This window comes from Brienomyrus brachyistius, chromosome 6, assembly GCF_023856365.1.
Source record: "Brienomyrus brachyistius isolate T26 chromosome 6, BBRACH_0.4, whole genome shotgun sequence".
NCBI lineage: Eukaryota > Metazoa > Chordata > Actinopteri > Osteoglossiformes > Mormyridae > Brienomyrus > Brienomyrus brachyistius.
The window spans coordinates 9,216,651-9,231,848 of NC_064538.1; the positions used below are offsets into that span (position 1 = coordinate 9,216,651).

The window sequence follows — 15,198 nt, forward strand, 5'->3', positions numbered from 1 at the left end:
AATTATTTAAATCTTTGAGGGGGTGAAATGTAATTTATTCACACTAATTTATGTTAAATCTGCCTATTTATTTAACCTTGCCTATTTATTGACTTTATGTCACCCTTATACAGTATTTTTAAACAGCCATGAGGAAATAAGTCTTCCTCATATATGTTTTCAAAGTTGAGGAAGCGGTTTAGAATTTCAACTGTAGCAAATTATTTTATATATCTTATTTATTTTCACAGGTGAGATTTTTAGCCTCTTTTTTAAGTGCAAATATTTTGTATCTGACAAGGTTTGATATTTTTTTAAGTTTCACATTTGTTATGTTTTTTCTGTAAAATATTTCAGCCTTCGGCAGAAATAATATGACATATTTATTTATTTAATATTTAGCAAATAATGGCAACAATGGAAACATTGATATTGTCAAATATTTATTTTAAAATGTTGTGTTTATGAAGGTAGAGTGTGAATATTGAAAGTCCTCTCGATATTTAAGTGAGAGAACATTTATTCATATTCACTCATTCTCAAAAATGTCCAGAATAGTATGGATTCCATGATGTGTCCATCATGTATCAGAAAACCAGCAGTTTTTCCTTTCACATTGTGCTAAAGTCCGTCAGTATTTACAATCTTTGAACCTATTAGGGGAGTAATGATGAAAAATAAGACAAATGCTATAAATTTACTGTACTACACTTTACCTTTTAGCAGTCTGTAGCATCTATACCAGGTTCATCCAAGTTAGTCCTTATAATGATTTATGCCTTCTGTTAAAATACTTTCTTTCAAACTGTGCTGTTATGTTGAACCATCTCCGGTGACAGAAATGAAAATTCATAATTCGTTTTTGGAATAAGTCGTATGACAGCTTCTTTGAGACAAGCATACAGGCTTGTAGCCTTATTCTTATTTTATATTTTTGATGCACAAAGTGCCGCTAATAACTTCATTTTGTTGATTCTCATTCAGCAATGATGCTACCCTCTTTTCAGTGGCGTAATATAGTAGTGATTATAGTAGTGATTTATGAAATGTCTTTTCTCTTGCCAAGATGGCCATGAATACACTATATTTACCTTCTCTAAAAATACTATATATAAATACATATAGATATATTTTTCAAGTGTAATTGTTGACACTTAACGTTCTCTCCTTGTAACTTAGCAACACAGTTTGTGTAAATACTGTAACTCAGTAAGTGCATCATTTTAAAGTTGTGAATCCTGTTTCAGACCTGGTTGACTGTGGTTTTAGGATATTTCCATTCAAAGTGTTATCTTTTAGATATGAATAGGTTTTCAAAAATTAATGTAAATTAATGGAATTTTTCTAAACACTTTTGCCATTGCCTACACATATCAGTCTTGTATGCTGTACAAATGAAGCTAGACCATTTTGACAAAACCATTTATAATCATGCTTGGTAAACAAAGATGTGATGTCTTTAAATGTAGGTACTGTCTTTGTGGCAGTAACACAAACGTTTCTACAGATATCTAACATGCACAAACTGTTGGTATTGGCTATTCTGCTAAAGTCATACTAAAGTCACACGTACAAATCAGTTATGATAGCATTGACAAGAGTTTTCAGAGATGAAATCGTACCCACTATATGAATAGAATAACTGAGTTGGCTTGCTGAAGTTTCTAAAGTGGATTAGGTAATACTGCAGGCTGTATCCCAGCAAATATGTAACATTATAAAATCCAAACTGGCAGAATACTTGGGGATACTCTGGCAGTGAGTGTGGCATTTCGCCCTGAGATACACCAACAATGGTACCATAGCCTCGGCTTTTATGGACAGAAGTCAGCCCTACCACTAGAACAAGTATTTACAAAAATGCAAATATTAATTTATTTTTTTTCCTGTCACAAACTGTAACTTCAAACTGATTGTATATTAGTGTTTTGACTGAGTTCAGTCCTAACCCTAACCCTAACCCTAACCCTAAAACCAATAACAGACAGAATCTTCAGTCTCTCTGTTACGACATACACAACCTGTTTGGTTTTAAGTTATATACTGACGAATAACTGAAGCTTGTTAGAATAAATACCGAAGCAACAATAACCCTTGTAAAATTCTGAGATAAACTAGAGGGAATCAAGCCCTATGTGAAAAAAATGGGTTTGAGGCAGAGAATGATGAGTCTGTAGCATTTACCGATGTCCATCACTGATAACTTAAAATACTATTAATACATATATTTATTTTTCTACAGATTATTCACTCTAAACTGATGGTACTTATGCACCATGTCTTAATTTCTTAATTTTCCTGTCCCCCCCTTAATTTGTAGTGTTTTGACCTTAACCTCTGTGTCTTGATAATGAATGAATAGGAATGACTGAAGACCATATGAGATTCTGAATTTCCCTTTTCAAGAAAGAAAGGAAAACGTTGGTTCTATGTTGGCAAGTGTTGGTTCTATGTAGCCTCTATCCATTTAAGTTCCTTTATTCCTTGGTCAATGGGTTTAATGTTGTTTTCCTACAAATGGGTTAAAGGATTCCATGTGTTCTTCGCTCTATATGCACGTTAACATTAGGTTCCAGTACCCAGCAATTAAAGTGTCAAATGAAGGAATCTTTACAATTACATGCACCAAAAATACCGGCTGAAGGCCTAAACTGTGTCTTGACTCAAACCATGTGCTCCACTTAACAAAAGCTAGAAAATGGACACACTGGTTTAGAGAAAAACAAGGTACTTAGATATTTGAAATATAGACATGGCCAGAGCTTCAAATGAAAAAGTAATAATAATAATTTCTAAGATATAAAACACATGCACAAAGAGGAGAAAGGCATGTTTGGTAGAAATGGACTCTATTAAGCTTGCATAACCAAAATTCCCTACTAGGTACTGTAGCTTAAAACTTGTAATTTTATCATTTGTGCCTTTCTCACTCCATTCATTGCAGGAAAGAGTTTGTTTACACAAGGGAACTGGATTCAAATATTGCTCAGGATGTGAAAAGTGAATAGAATGACCCCAGTGAAAGGGGTGAGGATGAAAATAATCGTACGCAGTGAAAGATGCCGCCAACTTAAACACAAACAGGTGTAGCGACTAAGATGGTGGCAGATTCCGTATAGCTTTAGGGAGAGAAAACACGCAAAGAAACTGTGATTTGATACGACGATTCAGGTACCAAATTCCATTAACTGGTGAAATACTGTAAGATAAAGATACGAGGAAACAAATGATGACATATAGAAGGACTATGAACAAGGGCAGGGCATTATTTTTAAACAAGTGGACTTCTTTGTAAAACTTTGTATTAAATGACAGTGTTGTTCTTGTCGTTGATGTAGCACTAAATAAATAAAAAAAAAGTTAGATAAGGTATGATATCATTTACAGTCAAGGTTTGTCCTGCTAGCAGATTTTTAAAAATAACTATTTTTACTGGTAATATTTTTTATAGTACTGATGTGGACATTGATTTGAAAAGACGGTACTTCCAAATGACAAAAACTTCCAAAATAATAATAATAACTGTGCTTATTTTTTTTTTTTTTCTTCTGTAGAAGAGGGGTTACTTATAGAAAGCAGGCCAAGCCTTGAGTGTGTGTATGCTGGGGTCTTTATTTTTAATTTATTTGAGGTCTATTTGAAGTGAACTCTGTAAATCTGCCTGGATTGTAAAGTCTCTGAATTCATGTACCTGTGCAGCTGTTTACATTTGTCAGTGTTATTGAAAAAAGTGGCGTCTGTAATTGTGTGTATGATTCATTTTAATGTTATCTATGGAAAATAATAAATTATTATTGAAATAATGAGCCAGTGTTATTTTTCCGTCATTTCTTGGAAGCCCAGATGCAAGCGAAAAATAACATATGGCTTCCATCATTAGTCATTCTGTTATTAGAGCAGATGCTTACCATCAGTCTGAAAAAGGACTGCGTAATGTTTTTCATATTTATAACTAGTTTAATTCCTTTTACGCTTATAATAAAGCATTTCATAGAATTGTTTGTCCTTTGCAAAAGAGAAAAGAACTTGAGGTTTCACTTGCAGTTCTCCAGTTGAATCATAATAATTCAAAAACCAGTCAGTTAACGACAAATGAAAACTGTGTATCAACACTCCAATGGTCACCCCCCCCCCTACACACACCCACACACAGCCTTTAAACCCCTACTGTTTTTCTCAATGAATTCAAAACTCAGAAGAACAGCCTGTCCATCTGCAGTGGACCTCGCGTCCTTTCTTTCTCAGTGCCTGCACTTGGCACAGATGACAAGCTGTTAGCCTCTGAAGCCAGGACAGCTGAGGAAGCTTCAAAGCACGAGCTTCACCACTCAGCCAGCGCACTTCTGCCGGGTCTTATATTTAATCCCATATCCATTTGCATAAAAAATAAGTGAGAAACAAAGATAACTTTCATCTGCATCCATACATTAGCACATCTTTTTTTTTTGTTTTGTCAGTCTTTTGTGCATGCATGCGTGTTTCTGGAAGAGGAAGAAAGAGAAAACACAGAGATCCAAGAATTTCTGATACCATTTTGTTCTTCTGTGTTTTTTATGAAGTCCTGACTTAATTTATTTTTTTTTTTTAGTGCTGGTTGGTGCAGCCTAAGACAAAGACCGGAAAGTGAATCTCTACTTTGATCTCAACGTGGCTGCAACACCAATGGGTGCTGATGTTGTAAGCGGAGATTGGTAGCAGCCGTAAGATGGCCGATCACCATCCCATGTGCTGACAGATGGAGGGAGTCTCAAGTGAAATAAGTTACTCTCAGCAGGACCTGTGGTTTCTGGCATAGAGCACTGGCCCCAAACTCCTTGTGTACTTAGCAAATTAGCTGTTAGCATAAATAGAAACCCAAATGTTATTAATAATAAGAAAAAAGTGTATTTCTTTAACAGTGGAGTGGTAATTCAGTTGGTAGCACTTTTGCCTCAGCCTTCTGGGGTTGGGAGTTGTAATTTTGTGCCTGTTCTTTGGGCAAGGAGTCGGCATGTTCTCCCTGTTTCTGCAGCCTAGAAACATGTGGTTGGGGGGACCAATCGGATTAAATTGACCTTAGTATGACATTCTCTGTGTGTGACTGACCTTTGATGGACTGGCATCCATCTAGGGTGTCCACTGTATCATATCCTGTACTTCCTGGAACAGGCTTCAGGCTCACCCTACCCTAGGTGGGAAAACTGGTAAAGATTGATGTCCCTTTTAATTTATTTGCATGTGAAATTAAGTGAGTATACTGAAAGGCTCAGACTGTAAAACTTAGGGAACGATTTAAACCAAAGTCGGGCCATAACAGTCAGACAGCAGCTTTGGCATTAATCAGCAGCTCTCTCCCAGCCTTGACATGGTTTTTCCATGCAATTCAGGTCTAATCTAGTGAGAGTTTCTTTGACAATCACTGCACATGACCTCCCAGCAAACTCCTCAGCCAATTCTTGGTCCTGCAAATTGTCAGGTAAGGTATGTAATCAGCCTTTATGAGGTTGTATTAGATCAATACATGCATGCCTATCTTTAGAAATCTAAATGGCAAAATAATGTTTCAGTTTGGTTGCTACATTTATCCAAAGTGACTTGTGATGTAGCCATTCCTAAAATGAGATAAATTGTAGGCAACATTTTATTATGTCACAAGAATTTATTATTGAGCAATAGTTCCCTGAGGTTTCACTTGCAATTATGGTTATAATAAAGCATTGTAACCAGTAAATTACTATCTATATACTATATTTTAAAAGATCAACAGTGGAGCTTATCGGGAACCTGGGAAGGACAGGGTACAGCAAGAACTTCAGCTCAGTAGGTTCTTGTTCTATATTGTTTTTTTATGTATAAACTAATAAAATATTTAATTATTTGTGATTGCGCCAATTATATGTAAATATAATGTGCCAAGATTGTATCCAGCAGGGGTGTAGTTAGAGATGAATGGATCAGAGGAGTCTTTACTTGGGGGGGGGGGGGGCGATGGCAAATTTATATGTAATGTAAAAGCTATTAATGACTTAAGCCAAAAAATATATACTTATTTGTAGGGGGGAGGTGTCACGCCCAGCTCATATGATCCTCATGTGTGCCACGCCCCCCTGATTATCCACGTGTGCTTCCCTGATTGTACCCAGCCGTACCCTGTTGTCTCGTCTATTTGAGTCCATGTCTTGCCTCACTTCCTTGTCTGTCATTGATGTTAGTCTTTGGGCTGATGTTCTGCTCCGCCCGTCCCGCGCCTTTATTAAAGTCCCGTTTGTCCCGTACTGCTTCCTGCTTGCCTGCCTGCCACTACGCTCACCCGTACACCCGTGTCATCAGCCCGATCGTGACAGGAGGGGGGCTAAAGAACATTTTAGGGGGACATCTTGGATATTTTTATTGCTTTGAAAAGTTGTTGAATTTTGTAAATGAATGCTGACACCTGCTGGACAAAAGTACCGGGTCATTTTGAAGAGCAACTTGTAATAGAGAGGAGAACAAAAACTGCATCATTTAAATGCATATTTCCCATGGCAGAAATCTAAAAAATAACTGACACCCATTTCACTTCAAAATCAGCATGACTGAGCATTTACACTAAAATAGCTTAACTGAATACAACCAAGTTACTACACGATTTGTTAAATGTAAATGAAATCCAAGCTGTGTACACACAGCTGTTTGATGATTAATTTACTCAGGGGTCTCAGGACACCATTTGTTTGTATGGAGTCAGTTTTCCATATCTCTCCTATATAATTACTGCATTCTGCAGTGGTTACTGTAGGCAGCAACCAGGCAGTTCTCAAAAGTGGAGTTTAGCCTATAAATTAACTTTTATCACTTCCTTTATCTTACTTCCTGATGGCATCAGTGAAGTCTCCTAGTACAATTACAATTATATTAATTTCAAATTCTGCACATAAACAAAGAAATAATAAAACCATCCATTTTCTGTAACCACTTAGTGTGAGGAGTCGTGTGGGGTCCAGAGCTTGTGGGCATGAGGCAGAGAACAACCAAGGATGGGAGACCAGTATATCACAGAGCACTCACACCTGCACACCTACTGTATGGGCAGTTTGGTAACTCCAATCAACCTCAGCATGTTTTTAGACCGTGGGGAGAAACCAGAGTACCAGGAGGAAACCCCACAGGGAGTCGAGGCAGAGACTCAACGATGGTCCCAGAGATGTGACGTAACAGTGCTAACTACTGTGCCACCACGATTAAACCAACACTAATTTGAAAATTAATTGTGTGTTTATTTATCTTATTCACATCACTTTCCTTGGTGAAGATCGCAGTGCTGGGGACTGGGGTCCGCCAGATATTTCTAATACTGACCCCTGGTAAGTACAGCCACCATTTCCGTCAGTGTGAGAAGTTCCTCAAAGTCTACCTCGCACTGCTCGACAATATCCCTAGAGTAAGTCAACACTTCCCAACCCTAGGTGAACAGAGCCTCAGCAAGATCTCACCTCTCTCCTGAGGTCCCACCTGATTTGTTAAACGCTTTGTCAAAACATCTTTTGGGGCAACACCACAATGCCTCTTTAAATCCTCCTACGCACAAGCTTTTGTTCCTGTCACTGCCTTTGCCGCAGCCTTTATAACTTGTTGGTACCTTTCAGCTGTTTCAGCCCTATGCAAGTATTGCCTTGAAGGCCTCCCTTTTCAGCTTGACAGCTTCCTTCGCCACCAGTGTCCATCAATCCATTACTGTCATGACAGGCGTGACTGCCTTCTGCCCAAAGCCCAATGTGGCCACTGCAACAACTGATTCCTTGAACATAGTCCATTGATACTTCATGTCCCTGAATTCACATGGCACACTCTACTCTCTGCACTAATGTTCAAAACACACAGCCTCGAGTTTCTGCAACTTTCAGTTGCATAGAAGCAATCCTTTAACCTACTGGGCAGACAAGAGTACCAAACACCCACCTGTGGTCTTTCACCAAGAGTACATCCAGAGAAGGATAGACTACAGATTGAAGGGTTTAGTTCCAGAACTGACAGTCTGAATTCTGGGTCCTACCTACATATCCTTGCTGCCCATATGGCACTGTATCTGACCCCGTTTTTCATCTTATGAGTGGTGAGCTTGGAAGATGCTCAATATAGCCATTTCAGGCTGAGCCTTGCTGGGTTACATGGATGGCCCGACTACTAAGTGTCCCCCCCCACAAACACCACCATCAGGCCTGGATCCACGAGTGGCTCCAATAAGCATGCTCCTTACTCTATTTTATTTTTTCATTATGCTCTGTTGGATCGTCGTTCGTTTCACAAAGCTGTTTGCTAAGGGAGATTATACAGAAAGATAAAACTCCAGAATGCATCGTTCAGTGGATTGTTAAAGTACACAACCCCCTCCACCACGCTAAGGTCATGATCTGAGGGGAATTCTTTTTTTCTCTTTAGAGGAGAAATTATGTGTTAGATGAATGTGGCGAATAGTGCCGGTAACTCCCCGACTCCCGGGAGCGCGCATGACGTCGGTTGGTCAGGTGGTAAATGTTTACATGCAGTGTGGCGCTGGCTAGGAAGCGCTGGAAAAAAGGGGCACCATCGTGCAGCGACACGTTATTCTCTTTCCAAATCGAGATACTCTTGGTAAAAACATTTTAATGCCTAAACTAATTCTACTTGCGTGACCTATTCTTCTCAGCCGTGGCGAAACTTCCTCCGTTTATTTCCTCCTCTTCTTTCGTTTTTTTATATTTCCGATTTAACATACCGGGGAATATATATGAAGGTGGGCGAACTTTAGCACCTTACAGTTGCTGTAATTTTGTTGCGCAGTTGCATTAAGCGTCGGTTTCCGAATGAAGTCAGGCTGCTTGTAAATGGTAGCGCTACGATTCGATAGCCAACATTTTAGCATTGTGAGTATGGCAGTTCTATTATTTCGTATAATTCATGTTTATAAGGTGCCACGTGCATTAAATAGTATAACGTGGCATTCTTATTAGTATATGGAAAGATTGTATTTTTTTAAATAAGCCTGCATACGGGGAAAAACGATGGACAAATAAGGAAACACAGTGCATGTAAATCCCCCGCAGGAAATAGTGGTGGTGTTTATTACTAAATGAACCCTCCAGCGCCATCAACTGGTGGCACGCCCGCAAATATTTAGCTCTTGATCTCTTGTGTGACAGAAAAAGGACACCTGCATTCCCTGAATATGACATTGTCCAGTCATTTTATTTATTGTGGCTTGTGCTGAAAGCCATCCATGGTGCTGTGCCATATTAAAAAATGTATAAAACAATATGAGAAATATTTGTATGAATCAGGGAAAATGTGTGCAAGACTTATTATTGGTTGATTGTTGTTTAAAATGGCCGGGCAGATAATGCATCCCACGTCCTATATGCATTTTAAACAAATTCTGTGTAATTTAAATTTAACCCCCATTTCCTGTTTGCAGGAGTAGACACCTACTCAGGCCTTTTCGTGCTGCTGAAATGGGAGGGGCTGTAAGTGCTGGGGAAGACAATGATGAGCTGATTGACAACCTGAAGGAAGCACATTACATTCGCTCCGACCTGGTGGAGCAGGCCTTTCGGGCCATTGACCGTGCTGACTATTATTTGGAGGAGTTCCGTGATAACGCCTATAAAGACCTCGCCTGGAGGCATGGAAACATCCACCTGTCTGCTCCCTGCATCTACTCTGAGGTGATGGAGGCCCTGGATTTGCAGCCAGGGCTGTCCTTCCTGAACCTGGGCAGCGGTACGGGCTACCTCAGCACCATGGTGGGCCTCATTCTCGGTGAGACCTTTTACTAAGTTTGAGATGTCAGATGATCCCCTTTCTGGTCCTCAACTGTTCAAACTGAGATGAAACTGCTGAATATTCAGTTGTTCCTGCAGAAGCAGTTGCTCCTTGCCGATAGATTGTGTAATGAACTATTTGGCAAAATAAATATTCATTGCTGCATGTTTAACTTGTCTTGCAAGATCAGTTAATTGTATGTTGAAACTGGAACGTGTGTGTTTAGTCTTCTAACGTTTTTTTTCTGCACAAACAACTTTAGTTTACCATACAAAATATGGCCATTTCTAATGTGGGATTTCTCATTGCTGATGTAAGTCCACAATTTATTCATTTTCTGACCACTGACTTTTTTGCCAGGTCCTTTTGGTGTCAACCACGGGGTTGAGCTTCATGCAGATGTCATAGATTATGCTTACAAGAAACTGGATTTCTTCATCAAAACCAGCGACAGCTTTGACAAGTAACACTTCCTGTGCACTCCCTACTTGTGTAGGAAAATCCATAGCTGCCACCTTTAAGGGGTGAAAATGCATAGACCTGGTGACACATTTATTAAATATTTGTTTTGTTGTGTAACATAAGATGAACTTGTTTTTATACGCATTGAAGACTGATATATTTTGATTTGTCCCCGTGCAGGTTTGAGTTTTGCGAGCCCTCTTTTGTGGTTGGGAACTGCCTAGAGATCATCCCAAATTGCAGACAGTATGACAGGGTCTACTGTGGAGCAGGGGTACAAAGGGAGCATGAGAACTTTATGAAGAACCTTCTGAAGGTTGGGGGAATCCTGGTTTTGCCACTGGAGGAGAAGGTGAGTCACTTTGATGTGTTCATCCAGCACCATTAAAAACAATTTGGATTTTAACTTTAAAAGGTACAGTTACCTACAGCTAGGGTACAATTGCCAGGCACTTGAGGGTACAGTCCCAGTGACAAGCAAAGGGGCAAATTGGTACAGTATGGGTCTGGAGCCTGTCCCAGAAGCTATGGGTGCAAGGCCCATAGGACAAGCACTTATAGAAAATGGACATATGGATGGATTGATGTATGTATGTGTCCTTCATGTTCAATAGCTATCACTTGCTTACAGTCATTGGGATGAATGGACACAGTGTAATTATTAATAAATACCTATAAAAATGCATAATTTGAGAATGATGTGGTGTGCATTATCCCCCGTAGTGTAATGCTTAAAGCACTCTTTACTGTACTGTACACGTCGTTCTGCTTTAGTCACTAGTCCATTAATTCTACTCTTGGTGCTTCGCACGGACACTGCAGTTGTTATTGGTAATGCAAAAGGATTTGTAGATCTCACTAAAGGACTTATTTTTTTTCCTTCCAAATGATCTAAAGTGACTATTGACCAAGTGTGCTTCTGTGGTTGTGTTTGTGTTAGATGAAGCAGTATAGTTCAATCTTGATGGATTTTTTTTGACTACACTGATGGAGGATAAAAATTGGTCAAGCTATATCAGCTGCTTAGGCCAGCCGTGGGAGTCGTCTCCCTTCCACTCAGCTTATTTTGCTTACTTTGGAACTTTGTGTTAAAAAAAATACAGTTAAATTCACAATTTAAATTATTACATTTTGGAAACAAACAAAATGTTCACATGTAAATGTTTTTTACATGCAGGGCACATTTTAGTTCTCCTGTTTCTTACAGCTGACAAAGATCATCCGCACAAGTCACAGTACCTGGGAAACAAAGAAGATCATTGCAGTTTCTTTTGCTCCTCTTGTCCTGCCAAAGAATGGGGACAGGAGCCAATCCGCAGAGGTCTCTCTACGTAAGTGTGCAGAATCAGCCATATAAATGACAAACGTTAATAAAATATTCAAGATTATACCACAGCTTTGTTCAATACTATTTTCTTATAGCTCCAGCAATGTTGCGTAGGTGCTTCCAGTGATAGCCTGACCAGACATTCTATCCTTATAGAGACTGTATTTTTAAGGGCACAATGTAACATTATTAAATGCTAATTGATTTAATTTTCTTCTAAAAAATGAACTATGACTAGTGTAATCTTTATTAGCCGTGGTATAAGCGGGATAAACCACTTCAAGGTGTGTGGTTATACGAAAATAATGAACTCTAACTTGGTTAGTGGCTCGCCGCTTTGTGTCAGGCTACATTACACCAAGTTGTCATTGATTATTATTAGTTTTGTTTAACCAGTAAAAGAGTGTTTATCTTGGTAGTGAGAAAAATAACCTCTTGAATTTTTTCCTCCCATTATTGTCACTCTGTTCATTTACCTGTACAAATGCACATCCTCTGGTGAATCTCCTGAAGCAGCGATGTTCGAAGTGCGGACGCTGCAAGACTTGGCACGCATCTCCATACGTCACACCCTGAAGGTGATTCTGGGGGCCAGTCATGAGCGCGGGGCCGCTGGGTGTCAGCGGCCAGTGTTGGGGGTACCCAAGAGCGGGCCTTGTTTCAAGCGCAGGCGCATTCACCGGCGACGCATCAACTCTGTGCTCTTGGCCAGCAAACACACCTTAGAGCACCGCATGATTCCGGAATCCTTTGACGATGACAGCAGTGACGGTGTGGAGGAGGAGGGTCAGCTAGGGCGTCTTGGGGTGGGGTACCAGGCCAAAGATGAGGAAGAGGAGAGGGGAAACAGAGATTCTGCACAAGAGCCTGCAATTAACTTGCTAAGAGAGAGAATCCTCTCCCTGCCATTGCCCGAACCACTCAAAATGTACTTGTTGTACTACCGACAAAAGTAAACAAGCGGCATCTTAGCAAACACTTCTTGAGCTGCAGCTGAAAACAAGATTTCTGGGGAGCCTTTAACCTGGTTAAATAAAGACTCACTTTCTCCTTTCTTGTATTAAAATACCAGAAATATTTCTAGGATGGAGTAATGGTGCTCAGTATACTACTTTGGTTAAATTTTTGGACTCTGAGAAGCAAAACCTGACTCGTGGTGCAGAAGCATTGACCTTTAGGAGAAAAGCTGAGGTAGTCTTTAGTGGATTTAATGTTTCTGGAAGATAAATGTTCTTTCTAAGATTCATTAGCAGTGTGGGGTCTCCACACCTATAAATGACACTTCGGAACCATTGAGAAGAAATTGTAAATAAAAATAAATTTGTAGCAGACGGGTCCTGTTCTCCATATATCCTGTCATCTGTTGATGCGACACTGGTACTTGGAATAATGGTTCTAACAGTTTTGGATTACTATACATTCCTCCAGAGTTTGCATCAGTGTCCAGTGTGAGGTGGGTGCAGTAGTTTGATTATGACCACGCAGCTTAAATACCAGATAGACACGTGATAGCTTGTACTTTGCTTTCTTCTGTTGACGTCCTGAGCTCTTGTGCAAGTGCAGCACTTCAGCTGCAATGTGTTTGTTTGTAAAACAGGAACGATTTTCCCACACTTTTGTCCATGTCATTTTTCTATTTTTATGCAACTTAAAATGAGCTTGCTAATAAAATATTGTTTGAGATGTTTCAATAAACATGTTTTGTACCTCTTCAGTTTCATTTGATCATCATTATTTTTGATATTCACAATTAGAGGATATATTCTAGGCCAAGAGTTTAACTTAAAAACAAAATTTCTACATTAGCATTTTTCCTCTAACAAACTGATGTTTGTTTGCTTTGGTCATAATCAGTAGCATTTAAAGTGGAGTCGAGTATGTGCATGATATTAATATTCATAGCTTTAAAATAGGTGTTAGCCACATAAATCTCTTGCAACCACTTATCCTGCTCAAAAACTCCACACGTGCAAAGTGGTGATATGCAACAGTGTTAACAGTGTTTAATGTGCTACAACGTAGCCTGAAGTCTATTCCATCCTGGAGTTGTCTTCGGTAAGAGGCACCAGGCACGGCCAGGTCTATTCATAGCCCCCCAGATTTGGTACCAGGACGTTGGAGTTTACCCCACTAAATGAGGGGCGTCTCACTATGACTTTGTTGAGGGATGGGCTCTAACTCTTGCCTTTGCCAATGCTCTGAACATCAGTTCAGTGTATCTAGGCCTCTTGGAGACCTTAGGTGGGGAGCTGTGGGTGCCCCCTCTGGGGACCCCTTGTTCTACTGTAAGCCTCCCAGAACTTGATGGTGGACACCTGTGATAAAGGGGATGTCAGGCTAAAGAAAAATTAACAATAGAAGAGAGACAAACCATCATAACACTCAAAAGTGTAGGTCTGTCCTACAGAGAAATTGCAGAGAAAGTCATGGTGTCAATGAGTATAGTCTCCTTCACCATCAAAAGCCACTCAGAAACTGGGGGAAACTCTGACAGGAAGAGGTCTGGCAGACCCAAAGTCACAACGGCAGCAGAAGACAAGTTTCTGAGAGTCAACAGCTTGCGTGATAGGTGGCTCACAGGACCACAGCTTCAAGCACAGCTTAATAGTGGTGGTTACAGCTCAGTGTGTTACATCAACTGTCAAACATGGAGGAGAAAGTGTGATGGTCTGGGGCTGTTTTGCTGGATCCAGGCTCAGTGACTTGTACAGAGTGAGAGGCACCCTGAACCAAAATGGCTACCACAGCATTCTGCAGCGCCATGCAGTGCCCTCTGGTTTGCGCCTAGTGGGTTAGGGCTCATCCTACAGCAAGATAATGACAAGAAATATAAGTCCAAGCTATGCCAAAAATACCTTAAAGAAAAAGAACAAGATGGTAAGCTTGAAAACATGGAGCGGCCAGCGCAGTCTCCAGACTTAAACCCCATCAAGCTGGTTTCGGATGAACTGGACAGTGGGGTAAAAACAAAGCAACCCATAAGTGCCACACATTTGTGGGAACTTCTGCAACACAGTTGGGAAGAACTTTTTTAACTTTAGGTATTTGTTCTATGCTTTCATTTCAGAGTGCAATAAGACATTGAACTGCTTGCATTTCAATAAAAAACTGGAAAAATGTGGGTGTTCTAAAACCTTCGACCAGTAGTGTAGACTAAGAGCAATATTCTTTTATGACTTGATTTTTCATGGAATGTTGATCTTAACAGTGAATTCAGCACAGCGCATGGAATGCAGTTTGAAAAATTAACACACCAAAGTATTATTTTTTAATGATAATGCAGATACCCTACTCATGTTTGTATACTGGACATTTCCTACAAAATCTACAAAATTTTTCAAAGCTCATTCATTTATTGCAAGATCCTTATATGCAAGGTCGCAGATATCTGGAAACAGCTTTTGAAAATAATTTAGTTTCCTTGTCTCAACATTTTACCGTAATAGATCAAAGATGGTCATGTAAACCATAACAAAAGTATAATTCTGTACTTAATTTTTTCTGTTCTAAATTCAAAACAGGAAAAATAGCAGTGTCATCATCCATGCATCCATCTTCTAACAGCTTACCTGGCCACGGTCACCAGGAACGTATCCCAGGCAGAAATGGGTATAATGCAGAAGTACACACCTTGGACAGTATTCCAGCTCACTGCCAGGCACCTACACACGATG

At 39.7% G+C, this 15,198-nt stretch overlaps 1 protein-coding gene across 4 annotated transcripts; it reads left to right on the forward strand.

The window, feature by feature from the left end:
- The first annotated feature begins 8,459 nt into the window (after positions 1-8,459).
- LOC125745277 (protein-L-isoaspartate O-methyltransferase domain-containing protein 2-like) lies at positions 8,460-13,234 on the forward strand. Of its 4 annotated transcripts, none has more exons than XM_049017958.1 (6): positions 8,460-8,568; positions 9,389-9,732; positions 10,096-10,198; positions 10,378-10,549; positions 11,405-11,528; positions 12,038-13,234. In XM_049017958.1, the coding sequence occupies exons 2-6, from the start codon at positions 9,426-9,428 to the stop codon at positions 12,478-12,480; spliced, it is 1,149 nt and encodes a 382-aa protein (XP_048873915.1). In that variant the 5' UTR covers positions 8,460-8,568; positions 9,389-9,425; the 3' UTR covers positions 12,481-13,234. The 4 variants fall into 4 exon arrangements, with proteins under 4 accessions (XP_048873915.1, XP_048873914.1, XP_048873917.1 ...); XM_049017957.1 differs by having other exon boundaries at positions 8,463-8,710; XM_049017960.1 differs by having other exon boundaries at positions 8,463-8,710; positions 12,041-13,234.
- Positions 13,235-15,198: the final 1,964 nt, after the last annotated feature.

Coding starts and splice junctions, on each gene's coding strand:
- LOC125745277 (XM_049017958.1), top strand. CDS start 9,426: ATGGGAGGGGCTGTAAGTGCTGGGGAAGACAATGATGAGCTGATTGAC. Junction 9,733..10,095: donor CATGGTGGGCCTCATTCTCG/GTGAGACCTTTT, acceptor CTTTTTTGCCAG/GTCCTTTTGGTGTCAACCAC. Junction 10,550..11,404: donor TTTTGCCACTGGAGGAGAAG/GTGAGTCACTTT, acceptor TGTTTCTTACAG/CTGACAAAGATCATCCGCAC.